Consider the following 25,967-nt stretch of genomic DNA (forward strand, 5'->3'; position numbering starts at 1 on the left):
GGAGCCCGTGGCCGGGCTGGGAGGAAGAGAAAGGCGGCGAGAGTCGGGTTACAAGATGGCGGCGGCGCGGCGGTAGCTGCTGAGGCGGCGGAGCGGCGCCAGCGAGGGCCCGAGCCGGGGCGCGGCGTCGCTCTCTCGCCCTCAGGGAGCCATGAAAAGCGGCGCGTTAAAGGCCCCGCGGTGCCCCTGAGCGGCCCGGCCGCCCTGCTTCCCCCCTCCTCCCCCCCCCCCCCGCCCTCGCTCCATCGCCCCCCGGAGGCGGAGCGGGCCCGGGCCTGCGCCCGGGGCCGGCGCGGAGGCCCGAGGCCGGGGCTGCACCATGTCGGACACCCGTCGGCGGGTGAAGGTCTACACCCTCAACGAAGATCGGCAATGGGACGACAGGGGCACCGGGCACGTCTCCTCCACCTACGTGGAGCGGCTGAAGGGGATGTCGCTGCTGGTGCGCGCCGAGTCGGACGGTGAGAGCGTGGCCGGGGCTGCGCGGAGGCCTAGGCCGCCCGGGCCCGGGCCTGCCCCTCTCGCTGCCCCCCTCGCTGCCCGGCCCCGCGGGCCTCCCCGCCGCGCCCGCTCGCGCTGACACCCGCCGCCGCCGGGCCCGGCTGCTGGCGCCTTCCTCCCCTTCCCCGGTCGGCAGGGAAGGCGCCGGAGGACAGCGATCGTTATTTTTGTGCCCCCCTTTCTTCCCTGTAGCTTGCGGCTCCGCTCGAAGTTCCCTTCCCCCGGTGAGCCGCAGCGGTGCTTAGGGCCGCGGCCCTAGCCTTTCGCTGCCAGATCCCCTGCACGGCTCCGTCGCTTTTGACTGAAAGGAGTTAAAAGTTGTTATTACATGAGGCGACATTTTGTTCGCTTTCAGAATGATTTTGCTAGCTTTTGAAGTGCTCTTTTCCTCCCCTTCTTGCTACTGTAAAAAGTTGGTGGTTTTTGGTTTTTTACCCTTAGAAATTCACCGATTGTGTTTGAGTTGCCTGGTGTTCCGCGTGTTTTATTGCGCTTTAAAGTCACCTTAAGGGTCTGTTTTGGAGGGGGGAGGAGGGTACATGCCACTTTGTCAGCCGACAGGTGCTAATGTGCTAAATAAACCACCTAAGACTGGTATAAATTACTCTGAAGCTGTTGCCAGGATACATACACTACTTGCATACACAAGGTAAAGGTTTATAGTATCTAGATGATTCACTTCTGAAGGACAGTTGAAGGAAATAAAAGCAAATGGCCCACGTGGCTTCTATGGGCAAAAACATTTTTATGTTGGGCAGCGTGTTACCTGGTGCAAATGTGTGTAGGTTTGCTAAGCGGCCTTGAAACAAGCTAGTTGTCCACCAGGTTTCAGGAGAAAAAACATGGCTACAGAGAATTTTGGTCTAAATTGGATGAGAAAAGTACATCTTAATATGGATATTTCTGTTCAGTTCTCTTACCTGGTTTATTTTAGGGAATTAGGTTTGAAGAAGGTAGTTCTTCTGGATTTTCTGTAAGATACAGATTAGATTGAGCACATGTTGGCTGGCACGTGGGCGGTTATAAGATGCGTGATGTTGATTCTGTAAATTCAGTAAATATGTCTTCATAACTTTTCCAGGTTCGTTACTGTTAGAATCGAAGATAAATCCAAATACTGCATATCAAAAACAGCAGGCAAGTATTATTGCTAAGCTTTATTTTTTTCTGATTGCTGATGCTGAAGAATTGTTTTACACTCAAAAGTAATTGCATTTTCCAGAAAAAAGAAAAAAAAAAAAAGGGAAGACAGCATGGCATGGAGTTGTCAATGGTGTTTTCCATAAAGGTGAAAAACTTGCTTAGAAGCGTGTGGGTGCTGTAATACTTCACGTTCTAGAAATTAAAAGTATGGACCTCCAAAAAAAACCCTTTTGGACTTCAGGCTTTGAAGAGAATGTATGCAATTTGGATAAATGTTGAACTTATTACAGGAAATATAGTTAGAAAAATACACGTGTAACTCTTGTCTCCTATCCCAGGCAGTATGAAATAATTGCCCAATTAAGAAGGCAAAACTTTGGCCAGTTCTGCTACAGCTTATTTACTTCTTAAGTTCTTTTTCTGGAAATAACACGATGGAATTTGTCTTTGTGGGACTTCTTTCATTGTTGCTGTTTAGTTTTTGTTTTAAGCTTTGGAAACTTCGGCTATCCTAAGCAAAGTGGCTGGCCATGGTGAGACTTACTTGCACGGTTGCGTTTCCTAGGGGTAAGCCTTCTGCAAAACAAAGAAGTAAAACAGTTGGGAGCGATGTTAATAGGTCGTTTTTGTTTAATCCACTAAAAAAATTAGCTTGCTAAGTCTCTTCTGCTTTTATTGCTTTTTCCTTTTGCGTTAATTTGTGGTGTCTCTAACTGCATTGTTCTCATGGTTATTACTGGAGTTTTTTTCTGTCTGTTTCTTTGTTCTTCAGTAGACTCTCTGTTCCTTTTGTTCAGTACTTTTCATCATTATGGTATCCAGAAGTGTTTCAGCCCTAGAAAACAGTAACTGTGTTCTTCCTAAGTCATGAAGAGACAAATCTTTAAGGATTTTGTTTGTTTTAGTGACATGTTATGTTACGAGAATTTGAGGAAAGAGGTTTTGTTAGCTCTCAAGCACAGGTTGGCTCACTTTTAAGTTAGGAGCGAGTCAGAGTCTTGAACCTAGCCTTTCAGAAAGCTCTGTTTCCTGTGGTTTCCACTTTTCACTTACGAGGTATTAGTTCTTTTAGTCAGGTGGATGACAGTCACAGGCTCTCCTGGGGCGGGCCATGCTGAGGAAGGAGGATGGTGTTCATGGAGCTCTGCAGAGTTCAAAGACAAGAGCCTTGAATTCCTTCCTGTTTAGCAGAGGAAACTAATACATAATGAAATAAGAATGCAGATTATGTTGCTGTAAAATTTTAAAGTGCTTTCTTTTGCAGGCTGTTTTTCGAAACTTCATACAACTGATTATTTGAAAGCCTTCTTTACTTAATTGGTAGCAAAGTTTCAAGTAACTTAAGTAGCTTCTGTGGTTGGTTTTCTTGTGGAAGTCTTTATAGATTGTAGTTTTGAAGAAATCGGGCTGAGGTTTATTTTGATTGGCTTTTATTACTGACCCTAATGCTTTTGTGACCTCATGGCTGAAAGTGTTTGCTTCACTGTTCACTCTTTTGAAGAAGTTTGGTTTGGGATTTTTTTTTTGGAAGAGGAATCACAGTTGATGATTTCCAGAGACAGGTTCTAGGTTTAGCTAACCTGTGAAATTAGACAGCTTTTGGTTGACGGAGCTTTGTCCTCAAGTTTTACGTGCTTCCGCGTGGAGTAGCAGAAAGCAGACCTTAATGTAACATCCCCATGCTTTTCTTAGTTTGTGAGATTTCAGTCTCATCACTAAAAGAATGTAGTAGTCACACCTGGGCGTCTTGGGAACAGATCCTTTTTAAAAATGGTGGTAAGATTGAGGCAGAATGTCTTGGTTAACCAGAGATGAAGAGAGGCAGTCATTCCCCCAGCGCCCTGCTACTTGAATGTGGAAGCCTATTACAGGGTAGCCTCAAGACTTGAGGCTGTACTGATCTGCCCAGGGCAGATGATTGCAGGTGAATGGCAGCGTGGAGGAGAGCTCTGTCTTCCACTGGCCAGAGTTCAGTTGTGGATTTTCTTTAAGGTGCTGATCATCTTGGTTTTGGGGAAAGCCACAAGATGATGTGGCTTGATGGAAGGGAAACGTGCCCTGCCTGTGCATCTGTCATCTTATAAATTATTTGAATGGGTTTATAGGGTAGTTTTCAATTAAATTGTGATTTGCACAACATCCTGTGAAAAAAGAAAGACCAGTTGGTTTTTAGTTGCTGTGCATCATCCTTTGATTCCCAGTATTACACTGCTTGTGCTAAGTAGTACTGTAACTATTAACTAACTGTAAACAGGGCAGGCCTGTTACCTGCCTTCTCAAATCATGTTTGTGGTCACTAGCTTTGGTGCAGAATCCAATTCTGTCAAGGTGTTAGGTGTGCTGTAATCGTGACCTCTTTCTCAAGGGAAATAGGACTCGGGTTGGACAATAGGTGTTGGGCAGCTCGGCATACAACATAGAAGAATCTCTATTACATGTATGGAAAGAACGTGAGAGCCTGGAGAGCTTTAGATCCCCCTATATTTTGGGGCACAGGCTTTGAGAGTTACATAACTCCACTGGACACTCTGTGTTGGCCAAAGGGCAGGGTCAGATGTGTTCTGGAAGCTGTAGCAGGAGCAATTTAAAAAGTTGTTACCACACCCATTTGTTGTTCCACCCTCTGCTTGAGGTTACTGTTCCCTGGCAAAACTGGCAGAAGAGCGTGTCTTCAGTGAGAAATCAGGTGGGTCCATCCTGTGCTTTGTTCCTCCAGCGCAGTTATGCAGGCAGTAATTCTCAGTTCCACGGCTGTAAGACTTTAAACTGCTACAGAAATCCTTAGTGCGAACACTGCCTTCTGATGTTCACTGTCCTTTAGGTCCGCGCTGTCTGTTTTCAGACTTGAGAGGAAGAACGTGTGCAAATACTGTCTTTTGCACAGAGTTGCCGTCACTCTCCTGAGAACAGAAAAATTTGCTTGAGGCAAAGTGGGAGTTCCTTGAGGCCAGGATTTAACACATTTGCAGGGGTGCTGTTAAAACCAGCCTGAGCAGTTGCCAGGGGGGCTTCTTCACTCCTCTTTCATGCCAGCACGAGTATTCATGTTACTGCATGACAGTTTAGGTGAAGAAACTGATTCCGTTGAAATACCTCTTCTGCTGGGTTAATTTTTATCAGCACACGTTCCCCTGTCTGGTTCACTGTACAGCACACCCGTGCTGGTGTGGTGAGGTTGAGGGCTAGTGCAGGAACAAGGAGAGGTGGCGAGGCAGACATTGTGCAAACCAGTACCAACGCAGAAGAGAGGTTTGCACTAGTGTTAGTTTAAATTGTTGTTCTGAATATCTCTTCTTTTGTTTGTCTGTATGTTGTGTTTGAGTAAATTCAGGAACATTGCTGTTACTCATTGATGGAGCAGCACCGCGAGTGCTAATCTGAGCGGGTGGGAGTGGTAGTTTCTCGCAGCAGCTAGGCCTGGAAGATGTCCGTCTGTGGGCTTTGTGGGCCGGCCTAGGTCATGCAGGAAGTGTTCGCCAGACAAGTAGGTTTTATACTGGTATTGGACAAATATTTTCTTAGGAAATTATCAGTCTTTCAGAAATATTTTTGGAGAAACTCACATAACTTCTGCCTTGTGTGGGCAGTACAGATTGTAATGAGTACCATTCAGTAATTCGAGAATTCTCACAAAATTTTTGAGTGCAGTATCTATAGATGTATGCAGTCATTTTAGTTACTGCACTATTTCTCTTACTTGAATCGTTTTGGGCTACGAATAGGATTTCTTCGTGTGTGTGTCCCTCTTTGTTCATGTATGTGGCCCCCCTCTGAGTCTCAGCTTACCTGGAAGTGTATCGATTTTGAGTGTCAGGGCATCAGTAATTCCACAGAATGTTTCACGATAAGCATTTCAGAGTTCTCTAACAGCCATAGAATTGTACTTAAGAATTCTTATTTTTTGATTAATGTCTGAAAGAGAACCAGATCAGGGAGCTGATCAGACTTTTCAGTGCCCACAGCTGACAGTTACTGCTTTTTCCTTGAAGCCCAGTTAACTGCTCACTGAAATGGCACCCTGTAAACATGGAGATTCAGCTGTCCAGGAGCCAGAGATGAGGGTGGACAGCTGTAAGCAAAAACCGTGTCAGCTATATGAAGCTGTCCCATTTGCGCACGTGAATCAGAGCCCAAAAGCAGCAATACTACCTATTAATATTTGTGACTGTGGAATAAAGGTGCAAGTGTAATATAGGATACAGTAGTATAAATAAACAACTCTCATGAACAGCGTTAAGACCATAGTGCAGTGAGCTCAGTTCTTTCCAGAACTTTAAAGGACTATGTAGAAACAAGAAAGAAGAAAAAAAAAAAAAAGGAGTTTGTGGGAGTGCTGCTGGTTTTGGTGTGTGTGACCTGTGATTATGTTTTGAAAGAGGGAAGTTTATCAGTTGGTGGGCATTTGTCAACAATGTTGCTGTAAGAGCAAGATGTTATAGTAAACTTTAAAAGAAAGAAAAAAAAAAAAGGCGAGCACAAAACCCCCAAAACATGCAATTACACATGGATATTAAGAGATTAAGATTACCGTAGAAATAAACTGAAGAATTACTGCCGTATCAGTGATGCTGATTTTCATTCATGTTCCAGAGTGGTAACTGTAGCAGCTGGTTAGTTGTTTATTGAGACAGAGGTGTGTTTTTCAGATAGCTATGCTGGTGAGTTTACCTACTGTCCCGTGCCAGCTGCTTGTCAGCAGTCCTGTCCCAAATGTTAGTCCCCTCACATCTGCCAGCGGAAATACTTACAAGCAGTCCCTGCCCTCTTTAAGCCTGGGTAGCTGTGCTAGCAAACATCTGTTTAAACCACCTAAACTAACCTGTTTATCAAAAACATATACAGAGTGCTGTCTGACAGTAGGTTCATGAGTAGCAGTGATCACTTGGGTATTAGTTATAGTTTTGTCCTGTCTTTGGTGGGTACGTGAGGGACGGGGATGGTTGTACAATACCATGTCATGGGTTGGCCTTTTAGCAGAGTGAACGCTTTAATTGATCAGTTTCATTGTTTCGTGTCTTTTGGTGCACAAAGGGAACCAAGAAGTATCTTGAGGGTAAAGATGCGAGGGGGAAATGACAGCTGCATCTGTTGCTTATTGCCCCTGGAGTTTCCTGAGGTATACTGGGTATCTTTAAGCCAGTCATATATTTGTTTGAGTTTGGTTGCTAAGCTTGAAGATATCACTTTGAATATTTTGTTTACTGTAAAAGTGATGCATAAGGTAAAGACTTCATAGCCTTGATAAGCTGTGTGGTGACTATTGACCTTTGTAAATGTGGGAAGTAAATTACCTTACTGACTATTAAGCAAGGGCTTGCTGGATTTTTTTTTTCTTTTTTTGTAAAAAAAAAAAAAAAAAAAAAAAGATGTGCTAACAGTTCAGGAAGTCAACAAACTTGGCAGAACGTTGAACTGTTTTGTTGGAGCTTGTGACATGTACTGCAAAATTAGCAGAGAGCCATTCAGTTTGAACATTTTAACATGAAGATGAGTTTACTGTAGGATGCTGAACTATGTGTTTGAATGTTAAAGCACAGGCTTACATTCCTTACAGTACAGCAGCAGGTGTCCTAATATGTCATAAAAAAATCTTCTATTCAGAAATTCTAGCTGAATCTTCCAGATATACTGTGAAAGTGAAATTGAATTGATGGAGGCAGTAGTGACAGAGAAAAAGAAGCTTGCTCAAACAAAAATACCTGTTGGCAAGATGCTTTTAACTTTAGTAAGAACTTAAAGAATTTTTATATTACTCAGGCTGTATGTCTTTTAATTTAGAAAAGAGTATTTTCACATTAGTTAGGCATTATTTCTCAAGTTGTGAAAGCTGTATTAAACCCTTTCTGAGGAGGAAACACTGTAATACTGGGGTTTTGTTTCTACTTTATTAAATCTCAGAAGACTTAAATTGTTATACTGCAGGTTTTCTTAATCTCCTACAACGTGTGCTTTCCCTTTTCAAGGCTGTTGGCTTAGAAGTGTGTTGCAGAAAAATACCATTATAAGTGCTCTGGATATGAAAAAAGGTATATTTAAATACATAATATATGAGGTAGTGGTCATAAAATAGCAAAGAAAGAAGGGCGATGTCCCTTATGGCAGAACAGGTGATTTAATATTTTAGTGTCTTATGTTCTTTTTTTGACAAGTGTAACTTCTAAATTAAAATTATTTCTTCTGTAGACATATGATTTAGTGGAATGCAGATTAATATGCAGCATAGACCTCTTTCAGAAACAGTTATTTCTTTTTGTTTTTCGTTTAAACAGGACACCCTGATTGTTTGGTCAGAAGCAGAAAATTATGATTTAGCACTGAGTTTTCAAGAAAAAGCTGGCTGTGATGAAATCTGGGAAAAAATCTGTCAGGTACAGTTAACTTTAATATTCTGTTTCTTCCAGATGTTTTTGTGACTTCTGTGACTTTATGTATTGGCTGTAATTTTTAAACCTACTTGTAAGAGAAGCACATACTCGTCATTATTTTCTGTGGCTGTTCTGTTGAAGATCTTAAGTTGCTGCTATTTAGAACAGTAGTTGTTGCATTCATAATTGAATTTCACTCTTCTGGAAAAATCAATGTAATGGTGAAACTCAGGTGCTAGGCATGTTAGGGGTTGGTTGTTTTTATTAGAAAGGGAAAATCGAGAGTACTGCATTTTCATTGTTCTTCTGCCCGGCAGCCTTAGGAAGGTGACTTGTTGGAGTGCAGTGGAACTGAAAATGTGTTGTAACGCATAGGAGGCTAGATACTTCACCGTGAGAGACACGGGTGGCATTGCTGTATGAGCACAGCAATGTCAGTGATACTTTTTTTCATCAAGACCCAAGTCTTATAGGCCATCTGCGTGTTACGGGTATTTCAGTCGTCATTGTTTTATTATGAAACAGCGTAGGTTTTATGTTTTCAACTCTGGAAGTAAGAAGTCAATGGCGTTGTGCCTGTGTGTACTTAAAAGAGGAAACCTGGGCTTTCATGTTGGAATTTGTCATAACCTTCTCAGATATTGAAATGATGCAATGTAAAGCTGTTAAGAAGCATAGAATTCAGATTTCCTAGCAGTTTCCTTTGAAAAAACTAGGCGATTTAGATGCATTGTTAATCTTAGCATGTTTTGGGGTATAATGTCTTCTCAGCCAGTTCTGAAAGTAATGGATCCTAGTAACCGCAAGTGTATGTGCCTAATAAATAGTCCAGGTTTTAAATTGGTTTGAAATTGGGGCTGAGCTGATGGCCGGTGTGAGGGGAGGTCTCCCTGGGCTCAGGCGATGTACACCTTAGGCACTGCCATCAGACTCCAGAATTCTTCCTGCTTTGTCCTTTGAGACTCCTGCATAACATGCAGTCCTCCTTGCAGGAGTTAACAACAGGAGGTTACAAATTCTGGATCAGTGGGGGCAATGAGAAGTATAGGATATGTGGAAGACTGGGAAAAGGAGCTAAAGGGACAGATGAGGCGGAAGGAAAGCATAGTGGGACACAATAGCTTCCTTCTCTTGTTCGATTTCAGTACTTGGGACCTTTTCCTGCCTCTGTTCTTGGTCTTTTTGTTGTTTCACTTAATGTTGGTATAGCTGTGGGCTCTTCCTATGAGTTTAAGGCTTCATGTCCTTCTGTTTGAGACACCGAAAGGTTTTGGTACATCCTTCTCTTATTTTGTGCTCGTCTCCAAGGTGCTTCAGATTTCTTATCTGCACAGGTATTGCTAGGGTACTATTGAGGATAACGGTAGGGAATTTTAAATGTAGAATTTAGAGGCAGCAAACTCACACTTCTGCACAGGCAGACATTTTCTAGGCAACTGAAGAAGGTATAGGAGGGCTTACGTGCCTGTTATTCTTGTTACTGACTTGATTATTTTTATGTATGTTTTGGGATGAGACAGTAATTATGTGTGCTTTCTTCTTAGGTTCAAGGTAAAGATCCTTCAGTGGAAGTCACGCAGGACCTTATTGAGTCAGAAGAGGAACACATAGAAGAAATGCCTGAAACTAGTCCTTTGATTGACCTTCCTACTTGTGAACTCAACAAACTTGAAGAGATTGCTGACCTAGTTACCTCTGTTCTCTCCTCACCCATCCGTAGAGAAAAGCTAGCGCTGGCCTTGGAGAATGAAGGCTATATTAAAAAACTACTACAGCTTTTCCAGGTCTGCGAGAATCTGGAGAACACCGAAGGCTTACATCATCTGTATGAAATCATTAGAGGAATTTTGTTCCTCAACAAAGCAACTCTGTTTGAGGTGATGTTTTCCGATGAGTGTATTATGGATGTTGTTGGATGCCTTGAGTATGATCCTTCCTTGGCTCAGCCAAAACGGCACAGGGAGTTCTTGACCAAAACAGCAAAATTTAAGGAGGTTATTCCTATAACAGACTCTGAACTCAGGCAAAAAATCCACCAGACTTACAGGGTACAATATATTCAGGACATCATCTTACCGACACCATCTGTTTTTGAAGAGAATTTTCTTTCTACCCTCACTTCCTTTATTTTCTTCAACAAAGTTGAGATTGTCAGTATGTTGCAGGTAAGTGGGTTTAGTATGGTATAGATGGATTATGTATAGAAACCTCTAGCTGTAGTTACAAAATTGATTACAGCTCTTTTAACATTGTGTAAGTTAATCATACACGCTTTCATTTGCGTAGTGTTTTGAATGCTTCCCCTTATTTCTGATACCTTTTATTTTGTATTTTAAAAATCGTAGATTTCAGGTGAGTATATTAATATTTTTTAATGGCTTGTAAACAGTTAAAGGTTCTTCTCCTTTATTCACAAGTAACATACACATTTTGAGCTGGTTTTGTCTAGGTATTTAGGGAACAAGCAACTTCTTGTATTCTATCTCAAGCACATGTGTGCTGTCCGTATAACAAATTCTGAATCTGATTCAAAAGAGCATGTTCAGAACCATTCCTGTTATACTACTGTTACTTTATGGTACTAATTCCAAATGTTTATGTTGCAGTATAAAGTAGTTTGTTGGGCTTTTTTTCTTCATACTGACATCCAGAAGTAATAATTAATAAATAACCAATATGTCGCTATATCAAAAAAATTACTGCATACTTCGTAGCCAGAAGCAGGCTTAAAAGTAGTTGTGTGACAACCAAGCTGGACCGTGTATGGCGCCTTGGTGAAGAGCTGCATGTGAACTTCATGGCGTTTTGGGTATTTTCAATTCAATTTTGTTGTGCAAACTGATGGGTACCAGAGTGGCTTTATTCTGTTTCTGATCTGTATCCTTAGCAAAATGGTTCATTTGTGTAGAATAGAACATGATAAACCTGTCGGTTTTGGGCGTGGATAGTCTCTGTAAAATAGGGTGAAATAGGAAAATGTATCAAGGGGGAAGGTAGTTAAAATTGTGGAAAGATCAGGGCACTGGAGAAATAACATTACCATAAGGAATATTTCTAAAGAATGCAGTAGGTGACTGGGGAAAAAAAATCAAAACTACAGAATTGCAGAGAATTGCATGAATAAGCTTTCAGGCTTCTTTCTGGTTTCTTCTTTGTGGTTGAATAGCAGAAAGAAACTCAGAAGTAAATCCCACTTGTAAAATTAATGACGTTGTGTTAAAGATTTTCCTTTTCATTCTTTTGCATACGTTACTTTTCTAAAACTAAAAATAATTTCCGTATTATCATCTGAGGCCACGGTCCTGTTTTCCATTTAAGAGATTTTTAACTCTTTAAAGTTCATTATTTTTCATTTAGGCTTTACCGTACTGAATATTTAATTGTGCCGTAACAGAAAGCTATGATTCCCTGTTGGTTCTAGTACTCTCTGAAGAAAGTTCTGAAGTCCTCTGATGGTTCTTTGCTGCTCTCTCACTGCTGTCTTTGCCACAGTAGAGAGAGTATCTGGCACGTAGGTTTGCCTGTCTGTTTTAAAGACAAATCGAGGCATGCATGGTGGCTTAATGTTGATACTTGCATCGTTTAAGCTGCCTTGAGAATACAAGCTAAGAAGAAAGCACACACAGAAGAGGTGTTTTTGATAGTTACGCTTGAGGAAAATTACATGGTGGTACAGACCCCAGCTTCAGGACTGTTTTCACAGTCCCCTGGTGTAAATCGGCTTTTTGTTGTGGCACAAGAACTCTAAAGCTCCTTTGGGTTTGGTGTACACGTTAGGAGTCTTGTTACCCTAAATACACTGGCAAAGCTCCCTAGGAGAATGCAGTTTATAGGAGTAAGAGATTGTGTTTGCTGCAGCAGTAAAGCTCCTTGCTACGTGCTGCGAAGCAGTAGATCCCGGTGCTGCTGTCCATGAAGGGCAGCATGTGGGAAACCGAGTGAGCACAGAAAACAAACCCAGGTCCAGCTTCGCTTTAGGGCGTCAGGCCTGCACTGTGTGGCAGCCTTATACAAGCAAGAGATCTTTCTGTTGCCAGGTGTTCTGTAGTGGAGATTTTCTAGCCTATCTGTGGTTAATTGTGGTATGGTCATTTTTTTTTTTTTAAACTGGCTTAATTAAGCTGTTAAAGCCAGCAAAGCTTAGAATAAACTACTAAGTCTGTGTATGTTGCGCTCTTGCTCTGATGTTGATTCCAGGTATCATTTGTTTGTAAAGCACTTCATTCTCCACATCTTAAAATACTCAGGAAAAAAAAATCTGTGAGGCTTTCCTGTAATTGTAAAAGTTCTGTATTATGTTAGTCTAATAAAGCGTACGGATTTTAGTAACAGCACACAAAAACAGAAAATACCCTCTATGTTATGCAATGTAATGTTTATATATATATATTTATTGGAATGCTGCTATTCCATTCATGTTTATTCAATGCGTAAGTAAAGTTTATAGAGTTGAATCAGTGCAGTGATGCATAGTTTTGTAATGCTGTAACATAATGTTACTATTTGCTTTAAGATTTATATTGTATTTAAAAAGTAACAGAGACATTTGATTTGAGAGAATGGCAACACTGTGTTCCACATGGAGGAGCACAGAGAAATCAGCGTTCAGAGAGCGCAGAAAGTGCCCAGTTGACAGGTGATGGAGTTCACCCTGGTTTTCTTGTACCTCTTGAGTATTAGGCAGTGGTCTAACTGAAATGCTTAACAAGAAGTGAAATGTTTTCCTATGTATACTTAAAAATAAATGTCTTGGTAGTAGAGGATCTGAATAAGAAAAGCAAGTAATACTCAAAAGTTTCCCAGATTGGAAAATCCAAACCTCTACAAGTGGGAGAGGTTGTTTCATTGAGAGTAAGGTTAACGGGGACATGGCTGCAGCGACCTGGCAATGTGTAAATCTAGTCACCTTAGCATAGGTGGGCTGAGGAAATGTTTGCAGTGCTGCAGATCCAGAAAAGGGTAATCAATACGCAGGAGGTGTTAAACTGGAGTACAGCATGGTAAAAATTGTATTTTGCTTGGTAGATTGTAGTGTACAAGTGCATCGGTTGCTGCCCTGGAAGGCTACCTGCAGGGCGGGAGCCTGGAACAAAGGCTGTCGTTTTCTGTAACGTTGGTGCGTGGGGGTGTGTAGCAAATCATACCGTGAGTGTGTGGGGTAGGGCAGAGCTGAAAACCACAGCGGGTGGCATGGCAGAGAAGGAAAGGAGATGACATGTTCTTTAGAGAGCAGTGGTTCAGAAGGCAGTTGTAGTAACCATCACCTGTGCTCAGCTTAACGTGTGGTTCTGGTCTGGACCTGCTTCCACCGCGCAGAATAAGCACTGAAACAGGGCCCTGGGAATGATCCTCTGGAATGCGTACTCGCATTTCCCTTTTTTGTGATAAAATAACGGAGGTGTGGAGAAAAAAAAAAAGGGGGAAGGGGGCCGGGGATGACACGGCGACGCAGACACGGGACCAAATCACCCTTATTTACCAAATCTACTAATGCGTATTTTTTTGTTTGTAGTTAAGCTTAAAGTAAGTTGACTTCCTACAGTGTGGGACCCAGTACAGACCTATGATTTAACTTTTAAGAAGCATTGTGTAAGGTGTGTTCTTCTTATGTGTTACACAGGAAGACGAGAAATTTTTGTCTGAAGTTTTTGCACAATTAACAGATGAAGCTACAGATGATGACAAGCGATGTGAATTGGTAAGTCAGTGGTCTTGGTGGTTCTTTGAATGCTTTAAACTGCAGGTCTGGATTAGGTAGAAATACCAAAACTGTTCTGGTTCTGCAGTCACTTTTTTGTAACCCTAGAATCATTTCGACTGTAGCTTTTATGTACTCACTAGCAAGGTATTTCTTGCAAGGTAAGCTCTGATTTATTTGTTCTAAATAATTATTTTATTGTTGAGAAAGCACTAAGCTGACGTCCTAGACCTCAAGTTATACTTTCTCCCAAGTACTCATTAACGTACCACGTCACTTACATTTGTCGTATGAACACTGCCTTTTTCACTGTACTTAAAAGGTCTTTTTGAATGATTATAAAGTCCTTTGACTGTGAGGATTACCAGCAGTCCCTAATAGTTATATCACAAACATTATTGAACCTTGTAGCAGCTTAAAATGCCTTGTTAAAATCTTGCTTTCAGCAAGAGAAGCATCTTTGTTCTAGCAAACAACAGGCACACCGGACAGGAGTGTAAATCCCTCATATGCCAGGTGCGGTAAAATAGCTACAAGGCGACTTGTTTCTGAAGTAAATTTCACCCCTTAAGTTGGTGGCAATTTTTTGTTGGTTTTACTTCCTTTTGCTTTCCTTTGTTGTTGTTGAAGACTGGGGGAGAGAGAACCAGAATGATACCACTTTCTAGGAAGGAGCATACCAGCCAGTACACAAATGGATACAAATTGTAACAGTTTCCTACTTGCAGGGTTTTCTGAATCCAGTACACCTGAGGTTGTTTTTTCCTATATGACAGGTTAACTTTTTCAAGGAATTCTGCGCATTTTCTCAGACGTTACAACCTCAAAACAGAGATGCATTTTTCAAAACTTTGGCAAAGTTGGGAATTCTTCCAGCTCTTGAAATTGTAATGGTAAGTGAAAACATAATGCTGATTTTAATAAAATGTTTTAAACCCACAGCCATTTAACCAGTTTTTTTCTGGATCTGCTAAGCATCTTTGTGCAAGTTTGATTGGACAGCTTTGTTCTGCTGGAAGTTGAAATCCATTGTAACGTTCAGGATCAGAAAACTGTGGACATCTTTCGGAAGTAGCCTGACTTTATCGCTAATGTTATTTTTACTTTACATGAGGGAGAGGTCTGTGATAAATGCAGTCCTTTTGTCAATGTAGCTGAGGAAGAGTACCCTTCAATTTTTAATGTGGCAGCTTGATTTTTTTTTTCCTGTTGTTGTTGGAACAGTGCCAAAAAAGTATTTTTAGATAATCTTGAACTGTTAGCTTGTTCCTATCCGAAAGATCACGTAATCCTGTCTTTTCAGAGGTATAAAGCAGATTATCTTAATCAGCTTAATCATTATGTGAAAACATAATTTTTTTCACTCCTTTGGTTCCAGCAGCTGTTGCTGCCTGACCTTTGCAATCATATGTCAGTGCTGATGTTAGCCAGAAACTATAAATTGAAGGGTTTTGATATTCTAGAGTAACAGTCTCTGAACTTAGCAAAGGACACCGACTGTCCTATAAAAGTCATACAGCTTTTTGGTGATTAGATAAACCCTAATCTCATTATTCTTTTCCAGGGCTAGACCAGTCCCAGTATTTCCTGTTACGTTAATATTTTAGGCTTAGAAGCTGTACGGTTACCACAGGAAATTACATACCTTAAGTAAAATTATTAATTCTTGTTGCCTGTAAGTAAGTACAGAAACTTCTGTACAAACTGATTTGTACAGTTGGTCCTTTTATGCGAAATCAATAAACTGTGGGTAATGGGTACAGAATATCAGCACCTTAGATATTCTAGTAAGCAGCACAATATGTTTCCTGCCTAAATGAGGGCTAGCAGATTCACAGAAAACCTTACCTTCTTTCTAAAGGAGGGAAATAGTGGGGAAAAGGTTTTGCCGGGGATTGATTTTTGTTCTGTAACTGAATTACTGTGTCTTTCATATAAACTTTTGTAATAAAATGTTCTCAAAACTTTTAATTCCCTATTCTTTGCAGCTTTACTTGATCATAAATACCAAACTTGATTTATTCTAATAAATTGCTTATTTATGTTTTTTAATTAGGGAATGGATGATCTGCAAGTTAGATCTGCTGCTACAGATATATTTTCTTATCTGGTAGAATTTAGTCCATCCATGGTCCGAGAATTTGTAATGCAAGAGGCCCAGCAGAGTGATGATGTAAGTAAAAGTGTTTGGGGCATTTGCTGAATAGACTAATTTTAGAGCAAACAAAAAAAACAAATGGGGGGGGGGCGGGGGGAAGAAAAAAACCACTCCAAATTTGGGATACAATATGTGCCCAACAAACCTCTCCAGAATTTGGGATACAATATGTGCCGAAAAATGTAGATACTGGAAACGTAGGGAAAAGTAGATGTAAGATACAGAAGTGTCTGAGCAAGTTGGTTTTCCATGTGTTCACAGCAGTAAGATTGTAGGTCGGCCTAGCAGTGATTTCGGGGGGGGGGGGGGGGGGGGAGGGGCTGTGCTTGACAGAATGCCAGTGTCTAAATACAACACAATTTTTCTGTTTCACTTAAGAAAAAAAAAAAAAAGAAACTTGATACAGAAACTAGGGAAGTCATTCCACTATTGAAACCGTGTCTAGTTATTTTGTGGTTTGTTGGTTTGGGTTGTTTTTTTTGCAGGATATCCTCCTCATCAATGTGGTCATTGAGCAGATGATCTGCGATACTGATCCTGAACTTGGGGGAGCCGTTCAGTTAATGGGCCTTTTGCGTACTCTGATAGACCCAGAGAATATGTTGGCCACAGCTAATGTAAGAAAATACAAAGGGGTAAAGACACTTTACTGTCTCAGCAAAATTAATAACTTGATGTTCTCTGTTACTGTTATTGTGGTCTGAGGATTAAAGATGTGTTTTCTTTTGAGTGTTGTATGTGGCCTGATCAGCTTAAAATTTTCCATTAACTTCTGATAATAAAAGATATGCGTATGTGACGTGGTGCAAGTATTTATCAAACCAAGCGGTCCTGTGCTTCTGGGAAATAGCACTACTGTGATCACGGCTCCTGCGAGCTGGATGGGAAATGGGGAAAGAAGAGTCCAGTAGCGTCTGCCTGAAACCAAATCAGTGGTTTAATACCAATGGCACAAAAAGGATGCAGCTTCATCCAACTGGTGCCATAGTTAGTGGAGGATGTATTTATATTTTTGAATTCCAAATTGCTCATGTGTGTTTAGACAGCAAAGTTAGGATAGGAGATTTGTAGCAGTTCGCTTTAAAACTTGGATCGCTCCTTCCTTTCAGCTGCTGACATTTTGAATCCAAACCAAAGTACAATGTATTTGTAATTTAATGCATACTCCATGTAGGAAAACACGTTGTAATCTTACTCGTATGTTGATACACCTGTCTTTATATATAATGTAGTGAAGTGGACCAGATCGTAATTTTTCTTTAGCATAGAAAGGTTTGCATGTTGTTATGGATAAAATTACTGCGTTTAACAAGGGTTTAAGCAAATTTTGTGACACACGTTGAGTCGCTGATGTATTTGCAGTATATATTTGCATCCGCGGTAGGGATTTTTTTTGGTGCTAGCTAGGTTGGTTTGATGCCTCGCAGGTCTTTTCCCAAAATAAAGACACATGTCTTCATTGAGTGAAGACAATGTTACAGGCCCAACCAAAGAGACACAGGCAGACCTGAAGGAGTCGACAGAGTTGTAGGCTGCTTCTTATGTTACTGCTCTTTATTTAAAAGGTTAGATACAAATGCTTGTATTTAATAAGGTTGTGTTTGTTCTAGAAAACAGAAAAAAGTGAATTTCTCAATTTCTTCTACAACCATTGTATGCACGTCCTTACTGCACCGCTACTGGCTAATACATCGGAAGATAAATGTGAAAAAGGTAATGCTGGGTCGGGGTTTTTTATTATTGTTCCTCCCCCCAAGTTCTCAAGGGACTTACAGTCCTGGTAACAGTGATAAGCCTGTGCTGCAAGCTGGGAAGACGCTTGCTGAAAACTGTTGTTTCTCCCGTGATAGCGGTTCTGCGAGCAGACGTTTGGCTAGCCCTTTCTGCAGCTTTGAATGGTGACACGTCTTTATGCTGTGCTTTGTAAAATATGTATCTCTTTGATGTGTGTTGTTAATTGTATACTAGTCTAAAAGTTTACAAAATGCTTTGATGTTCATCAGTGGTTACATGAGTCCAGGCATCCGGCGTGCTCAGGTGATTCACTCTGAAGACGTTTTCACTTGGCTGTAGTACGGAAATGCTGAAACAGAACTCTTCAGAGAAATACAACTTGGAACTCTTTCGTCTTGTTCCTTTTTAATTTTTCCTGGTGACAGCAAAAGAATTGGAAATCTCCGGCACACACAAATAACAGCAGTTTTTGCCTCTAGTACTGTACAGACAGAAACCTAACATCATCACGGTCTCTCGAGTCAGACTTTTTTCTGAGTGCTCTTTCAAAGAGATCAAATCAGACCAGTATGTATTTGGGAAAAACATTTCTTTGGTCTTACCCATCTTCCCATGTTAAGTCAGAAGAATAAATGTTTTATGCATTTTATACAAAAAAACCCAAACATGCAGAATATCTGTACTACTCATTTTGTAATGTTATTTGAAAAATTTAGAGTAGTCACTTTCGTCTAGGTAGGAATAATATTCCTAAGTATGAGGTCACATATTTTCACCTAGCTGAATTTAAAACTTTGTAGTGTAAATTGAATACAGAAATCTCCGCTTGCTTTTTTGCTGTGTGTTTATTCCCCTGTAGCTTACAGAAACTTCTGATTTGATGAAAAGTGTGAACAGCTGGCAGAATTGATTGTTTATCCCCATCTTTTAAATATTTACAGTGCTTTGAAAATCTTTTTCTGATTTTTGTTTTTCTTTTGTTTATCAGATGCAGTAGTTGGGTCCACTAAGAGTAATACAGTTTGTCCTGGTAAGTTTTGATTTACCTTGAGTTTTGAAACTTGTATGGTGTGTATAGTGGTTTTATTTTTTTAAAAAAAGTTAGATATGTCCATTCTTTATTTTTTTAAATACTTTTTATTGGAAGAGATGTAGGTGCTTTGCTTCCCTTTCGACAACAGGAAGCTGAAGAAACATTTTCATCCGCTTTTGTACTGAGTTTCACTTTCCCCACCCCCACCCCAGTCAGCCTTGCCACTGAAAGTTTAAATCACTGTTAGCAGAATATGGAGCAAAGAGACGTAGGCGAGTTCTGCAGTTGGGATTTTTATCTGTGTGGGCTTATTCTTTGAGCATTACGAAGACGTTGCTAATTAGTCTGGACTGCAGTAACCTGGAACTTGCTGATCCTGGAAGAAGTGCCACTGCCAGTTTAGGGTGATTTTTGTGACTGGGTGGGGGAGGGGGGGGGGAAGCCAAATTTGTGTGTGGTGGTTTGTTCTGACTCAGTGTCCCGCTTCCTAAAGCAATCCAGTGTGCCCTTAAAAACATGTCAGGAACTGCAGTAGCAGCTGAGCTTGGTGATGATTTGGTGCATGACAGTACTTTTTTTGTCTTAATAACTTAAGGCGTTAATATTTCTTGTAGATAATTATCAAACGGCACAACTACTTGCCTTAATTTTGGAGCTGCTTACTTTTTGTGTGGAACACCACACGTATCACATCAAGAATTACATTATGAACAAAGATTTGCTAAGAAGAGTACTGGTCTTGATGAATTCAAAACACACATTTCTGGCCTTGTGTGAGTATGGAGCTGTTGTGATTTCTTTCTTCAACCCTTTGTAGGTACTGCATGGGATGTGTATGAGTAGAAGTGTATACTTAAATCCAAAATTCATGTTCATTTCCTACTTATTACTGACTAGCTGTTAGGTAATTTTGGAAGAATGGCAGCAGATGTCTGTTAATGTAGACCAGTGCAGTTTATGGTGGGAGGAGGATTGTTGTATGTTTTGAAGCCCGCAGTGATCCTTTCAAGTCTTTATGAGAGCAAGGGTCATATGAGCTGTCTTATCTCATTTAAATGGAAATTCTGCCATTTCTTAATTACATCATAAATACAGTGCTCCTGGTGGAGAGCGAATGACATTTTGTGAACCTTGGTATCTATTGGGGCTGATTCTGGGAGGTAAACACAGAAAAGAACGGGAAGGAGCTAACAGTTTAACTTCACGTGTGCTAAAGTTTATTGCTGCCGTATTTCAAAAAGAAATTCATGGACCCTGATCCCATTCAAATACCAGGAAGGTCAAGGAACGGAAGAAAGGCTGCCTGTCAGCAAATGTTTCTTCTGAACTTTGAGGAAGTGGTTTTTAATGCTCTTGGTTTGGGGATGTGTCTTCCTCTCAGTAACATCAGGTTTGCTCCGTTCTTTCCAAGAGAAGCAGGTCGCAGCCCTGGCATGTAGTTATTAAATTCTTGAATTTCTTTCTTCATACAGGCGCTCTTCGCTTTATGAGGAGAATAATTGGTCTAAAAGATGAATTTTATAACCGTTATATCACCAAGGGAAACCTGTTTGAACCAGTTATAAATGCTCTGTTGGATAATGGAACTAGATACAATCTGCTCAACTCTGCTGTGATTGAGCTGTTTGAATTCATCAGAGTGGTAAGTTAAGCAGCTTCTTCAGCTCTTACACGTGTGCAACATCTCAGGTAGAAATAATACAAAATGCCAATCTTTCCCTTGAAGTAGTGTATTAATACTTAAAATCAAAAAGTGGAAATCCCATAGATAAATACCCAAATAGAACGGAGCCAGTAAGCTGCCTCACGCTGGTTTTACTTGATTGTCCCGGTACAGAGTCTGTGTCGGCCCCATTTATGTGCAAGTCTGCATAAAGTACCCTGTGGGTTAAGTTCTGCTGTGTGCTTGACTGTGGTGTTCGTCGGCCAAACCTTGAAGGGAGGAATTAAGTGACATATGTTATATGTGAATAAGCCTGGCTGGGTGTTACTGGGTCTAAACGAGGCCAGTTTGACCATAAATTTGAATGATCCTTGTCCTTTGAGATCCTGCACACGTGTGCTTTCCTAGCCAGTGCCAGCTCGGAATCGGTAGCTTTGTGGGAACAATGTGAGCGTGGACAGGAGAGGCCGGGCAGCCGGCTGCTTGTCTTGCTGGGGTGGAAAACAAGGACTTGCAACCCCTCCTGAGCTGTGGATGCCTTGATGCAGGGAAGTCTCGGGGAAGCTTTGTGGCCTGTGAAAATGAAGGGCAGTTTTTAGTCATGGGATATCGTAGCTGGTGTCTTTCTCCAGCCAGAGGAGAACGCCTTGTGTCTCTGGGTGCCTTTGCCGGCGCAGTATGAGCGCTAAGGTTCGCCTGAGACAGCGGGATGTGTCAGAGGATGAGTGACCAAAAGGTGCCTAATCCCGCGTGTGCGGCTGCAGTTACTGGGGGCTAGAAAGAGGGGTGCAACTCTGGGGGGAGCGAGGCACAGCTAAGCTCGTGTTTCTCTCAAGAAGGCTCAATTCTAGATAGCAAGCGCCATGCTTTAATCAAACTGTCACCGATAGAATTGGGGCGGTACTGAGCATATGGTCTGTTTATATGGGAAATTCAATAATTGTTTCTAGATCTCAGCTTTTCTATTAAGGAAGAAGCTGATTACTTCGTGTTTGTTCTTTACAATAAAGTTTCGACTCGGGACAATGAATCAGTTACTTTTAAAAGCAAACTCTAAAGCTTTTTGGGCTTCTGCATGTTAATATTTGAGACTGAAATGCCATTTTGTTCTTATGCAGGAAGATATCAAGTCCCTTATTGCACATATAGTTGAAAACTTTTATAATGCACTTGAATCTATCGAATATGTTCAGACATTCAAGGGACTGAAGACAAAATACGAGCAAGAAAAAGACCGACAAAACCAGAAACTGAACAGGTAAATGACAGTGCCATTATGTAGTACTGCTGGCCAGTTTTTTTCCTTCCTAGAGGGCAGAAGCGGCTGAAGGCTGGGATTGGGGTTGGTTTTCAGTCTCGATGAAAACTTCTTCAGTTAGAGTAACGCCCATCTGGCTTCCCTTGGGGCCTACTGTAGTGGAGTTCATATTTGTGAGTATATTAAATGATACATTTGGAAAACGCTCAGCTTACGAAGGGCAGAATCTTCTTCTGTCATTCAGAGCTGGGGCTCTGTCTGCCACCACCTGGGGTTTTGGCGACGCTTACGCTGATGGTAGAACCGGGGAGGGAGCTGGACTGCCTTCCCAAACGCACTGAGTTCACTCTGAAGCAGCAGGAGCCGTTTCCGGTCCTGGCCGAGTCTGGAACAGCAGGCAAGACTTGAATGGCTTGTCATGTGTCTCTTACAGTGTTCCATCTATATTGCGTAGCAATAGATTTCGCAGAGATGCAAGAGCCTTAGAGGAGGATGAAGAAATGTGGTTCAATGAAGACGAAGAGGAAGAAGGTGAAGCTGTTGTACCTCCAATTGAGAAGTCAAAACAGGAGGATGATTTTCCAGATAGCTATGAAAAATTTATGGAAACTAAAAAAGGTATTTACACAACTTCAGCTGGTTGGTACTGGAAGTGCGCTCTGGCAGATGCCATGTCAACAAACCTGTTGCTTGTGCTCTGTATCATAAGCAGGAGTAGGGGTATTGCATGGAATTAAGTAATGAATTCCTAACGTGTATTTGCAAGCTAGTTTAGAGTTAAAATACTGAGTTAAATTGCACCAAGCATGCCTCTGGTTTAAATGACATTCAAAAGCAAAACTTTATCTGTGCTTGTGTGCGCCAAGTGAGCAATGTCCCCAGGTCCGCAGCATCTGTGCCATTCCTGGTTCGAATGCTGGCGTGCTCTGGGTGAGGTTAGTAGATGAGCTGTTGATTGAAACAACTTTAAAAAAAAAAAAAGGGCAACCTTTGCTGTGTGATTATGCTGTGATGGGGATTGTACTCCATGGTGTGCAGCTGATACTTAAGTACGAAAATGTTTGTCCCTCAGCTAAGGAGAGTGAAGACAAAGAGAATCTTCCAAAAAGGACTTCAGCTGGGGGATTCAAATTCACTTTTTCCCACTCAGCCAGCGCAGCCAATGGTGCAAACGGTGCAAACAGTAAATCCATGGCAGCTCAGACGTCACCAGCAAGCTCCAACGGCTCCTCTTCAAAGAACACAACCCTGACCACAACGGTGACAGCCACCAAGGTGGGAGAACTCGCACAAAAGCTGCTGTCCTGGCGTAGGCCAGCGGGGCGGCGTCGTGAGGTTAGCGTTAGCCTCTAGGCAGGGTCTTAGGTATCAATTCACCCAAGGCCCTGTCTCGTTAAGCCCTCAGTAGTTTTGGGTGAGGTTTAAGGCGGCGTTAGGTGGGACTGGGGTCTGTTGGTATGTCTGCTGGGCACAGTTTAATCTCGCATCTTCTGCATAATTTAACTGTTCCCACTCCTCAGCTTTTAAAACTGCCCAGGTGCTGCTGTGTGTGATATACAGACAAGATTTGGGTTTTTTTCTGAACTACGTTAGTGCCTTCCCTGGTGGACAACCATTACGCATTTTTAAGGAGATGAAGTATAGTGATACCTCTTTTATGTCATACAGTCGTGCATTGTTTTACTCTAGCCTGTGCAAACTCCTAAGAGGCTGCAGGAAAGTGTGGCAGAAATGTTCCTGCACACACCACAGACTTGCCAGCAAAGCGGATGTGCAGTGTACACATCGGCTTGCGTGGCTGTCCAGTGGGGCGCTTAAAAAGTGATTATTTTTTTTTTTAAATAATGCTGAGGCCAGATGCAGCAGAGCAAGGAAGTTCCAGCGTTGGTTTTGGTTTTTTTTTTTAACCTTGAGGTTCAGAAACCGTCTCAAGACAAGTGGGTATTTGAGTGAAAAAGGCATCGCGAAGAAACCTCCTGCTGCAGGCTTGATGTCCTGCAGAGGTTGGCTGGGGAGGAATGGACTAACGTGGCACTTTCCTGGGTATTTTTTTCCAGTGTGCAAATTTCTTTTTTTTTTTTTTTTTCCTTTTTTTTTTTTTCCCAATTGGCAGGGAAGTCTAGTTGGCCTAGTGGATTATCCTGATGATGAAGATGATGATGAAGAAGAGGAGGCATCTCCAAGGAAAAGACCACGTCTGGGTTCATAAATGAAACCAAAACTTTGGAATAAAAACTTTTATTATGGGGTTTCAAATGCTGCAACTGTTTTAAGAGCTAAAAAGAATCTGATTCAGAAAGCTTTCTCCCATGAGTATATAAGATAATGCAAGGAGTAGCAAAAGAAACTCAGTATATCAGCTAGAAAGGGTTAGTTCTGTAAACACAAAGCTTCCAAGGAACTTAATATCTTTCTAGTTATTAAGGAGTCTGCCATTCAGGCTGTCAAAAAAAATATAAAAATATTAAAAAAGTGGGTTAGTATTCACAGAACCTGGATGATGGCTTCTCAGCAAGGAAAGTCTCAGGTGTCGGGAGGGCAGGGGGAGGGAACGGTATGGTAAACACTTTTTTAAAAATATTGCAGGGTTTCCCCAGTGTTTAACAGAACTAAGAAAAAAAAATAATTCAAGCTAAAATTTTGAACCCAGTAATCTTAATTTTGTAATGGTGCTGTCAGTTGTGTTCTTTTAGCAATGCCTCTTTTTAAAAAAAAATTCAAGGGAAAATTTAACTGTTTGCATAAGAACAATCCAGATTTTGGGACCATGTATTACCAATGAAATCGCATTTCTCATGGTTGGCGGGAGGGACGCTGCAGTTATAGTGCATGTTGAGTTGTTGAAAGCAGTTCAAAATGAGTTTTAATTTCTATTTTTCAAGAGGAGAAGACAGAAGCTGGATTCAAAATGGATGGTTTTCCTTGGGTTTTTTTCTCAGACATCCGGCAATGTCTATGCCAAGGAATGATTGCTTCCAAAATATCTCCAGGAGCTGCTGGTGTCAAAGCGGTGGCTGCCACGGCACACGCCATAGCTGTTGCCTTCGCCTTGCGGAAGATGCCGCATTTGAATCACTTTCTGTGGTGTTAAAGGAGCTGCCTCTAGGAGCAGCCCGCCGCTTCCCCTTTGCGAAACACTAACAGGTTTTTCATAGCACTGAATTTAGCAGCGTTTTAACACCAAAGTCACTTTGGACCAAGACAGAACGATTACTAACCCAACACCGCTCTCCGAGGCAGAATCAACAAGCAGCACCCCGAGTCTGGGTGTAATCCGAAAGCTGCTTTTTAAAAAAACAAAAGCACATTCCACGTAGGTAAGCAAACTGTGACAAAAATAGATGAGTTGACAGAGGCAAACAGTCCAGGTTTTATTTTCAAGAGCAGCGAGCGAACTGTAAATATTTTAATGTTAGTTTGCCCGTTTGTGATCTGAGATCATGATGAGAGGAAGTTTCCCAGCGACAATTGATGTGTCAGAAACGCTGAAATATGAAACCAGCTGCAATCCACCACACAGATCACTCTTGTCATACGTGTTATGGGTCCATTTCTCCTGGAATAGTTTAAGCTGAAGCAGTTTCTCTGTTTTGGAGATTTTTGTAGTTAGTTTTAATTTTAGCTATTGTTTGGAAAAAGATGGGCTGTCTGTGTAGATATGAAGTATAGTTTTTTTCCATAAAACAGAAGTTTATTTTGTATTAAAAATACCACTGTACTTGTTTTACACCATTTGTATACATGTGGTGATATTAATGCTGAACTGTAAAATTCAGGAATTAAAATGTGACCCTGTAATTCCATAATTATTGCTTTTGTTTGGTTTGTTACACATGGTAAGTTAACTCAGAATTTTAAATGTGGCCATTTTAGAGTATTTTTGAAGATTAGTTATCCGTGCAGTTCTAAAAGTAACTCTATACCACTAGATGAAATCCCACAGGGAACGTGTGAGCTCTTCCCGACACAGAAGCTGGACACGGGCGTTCCGAGGGATGACGGTTCGTGTGCGTGGACCTGGGGACAGTGGTATTGCCCTTCACGGCACCAGGCAACCAGGAATGGGACTCCTGAGTTTTCACCTGTGTGATGAAGCACCCAGTCAGCTCCAAACGCAGAGCAGCAGAGGAAGTGTTTGCCGGTAAAGCATGGCTGCTGCATCATTGCTGTGTGCTCACTCTCCTGCTGACCATCACCTGGGTTTCTTCCTGACGCGTCCTTTCTCTCCTCTGGTAAAGATGATTACCTTCCTCCGGCACCGCACACGCTACTCGAGCGGCAGTTACGCAGTATGTGCCTTTACTAACCTGAGGCTGAAAAATTGTGGCACCTGCTCTGCGGACCCGAGCTGTCCTGATTCTCTGTAACAGCCACCCAAAGCACGTTCTCTGAGGGTCTCCGACTGCAGCGTGTC

General features: G+C 41.6%; 1 protein-coding gene across 5 annotated transcripts; it reads left to right on the forward strand.

The window, feature by feature from the left end:
- On the forward strand, positions 1-25,359 carry PPP4R3B (protein phosphatase 4 regulatory subunit 3B). Of its 5 annotated transcripts, none has more exons than XM_056357488.1 (16): positions 1-461; positions 1,583-1,638; positions 7,914-8,012; positions 9,554-10,174; positions 13,630-13,707; positions 14,484-14,600; positions 15,764-15,880; positions 16,351-16,500; positions 17,476-17,578; positions 18,588-18,629; positions 19,247-19,405; positions 20,105-20,274; positions 21,414-21,553; positions 21,987-22,171; positions 22,704-22,828; positions 23,667-25,359. In XM_056357488.1, the coding sequence occupies exons 1-16, from the start codon at positions 320-322 to the stop codon at positions 23,760-23,762; spliced, it is 2,400 nt and encodes a 799-aa protein (XP_056213463.1). In that variant the 5' UTR covers positions 1-319; the 3' UTR covers positions 23,763-25,359. The 5 variants fall into 5 exon arrangements, with proteins under 5 accessions (XP_056213463.1, XP_056213459.1, XP_056213461.1 ...); XM_056357484.1 differs by having other exon boundaries at positions 2-461; positions 22,626-22,828; XM_056357486.1 differs by having other exon boundaries at positions 2-461; positions 22,008-22,171; positions 22,626-22,828.
- The last annotated feature ends 608 nt before the right edge of the window (positions 25,360-25,967 follow it).

This window comes from Falco biarmicus, chromosome 12 (assembly GCF_023638135.1).
Source record: "Falco biarmicus isolate bFalBia1 chromosome 12, bFalBia1.pri, whole genome shotgun sequence".
NCBI classification, from domain to species: domain Eukaryota; kingdom Metazoa; phylum Chordata; class Aves; order Falconiformes; family Falconidae; genus Falco; species Falco biarmicus.

Bases quoted from the DNA above. Each gene is read 5' to 3' on its own strand.
- PPP4R3B (XM_056357484.1), top strand. From the start codon at position 320: ATGTCGGACACCCGTCGGCGGGTGAAGGTCTACACCCTCAACGAAGAT. The intron at 20,275-21,413 runs GTAAGTTAAGCA...GTTCTTATGCAG, and splicing joins TGTTTGAATTCATCAGAGTG to GAAGATATCAAGTCCCTTAT. The intron at 22,829-23,666 runs GTGGGAGAACTC...CCCAATTGGCAG, and splicing joins CAACGGTGACAGCCACCAAG to GGAAGTCTAGTTGGCCTAGT.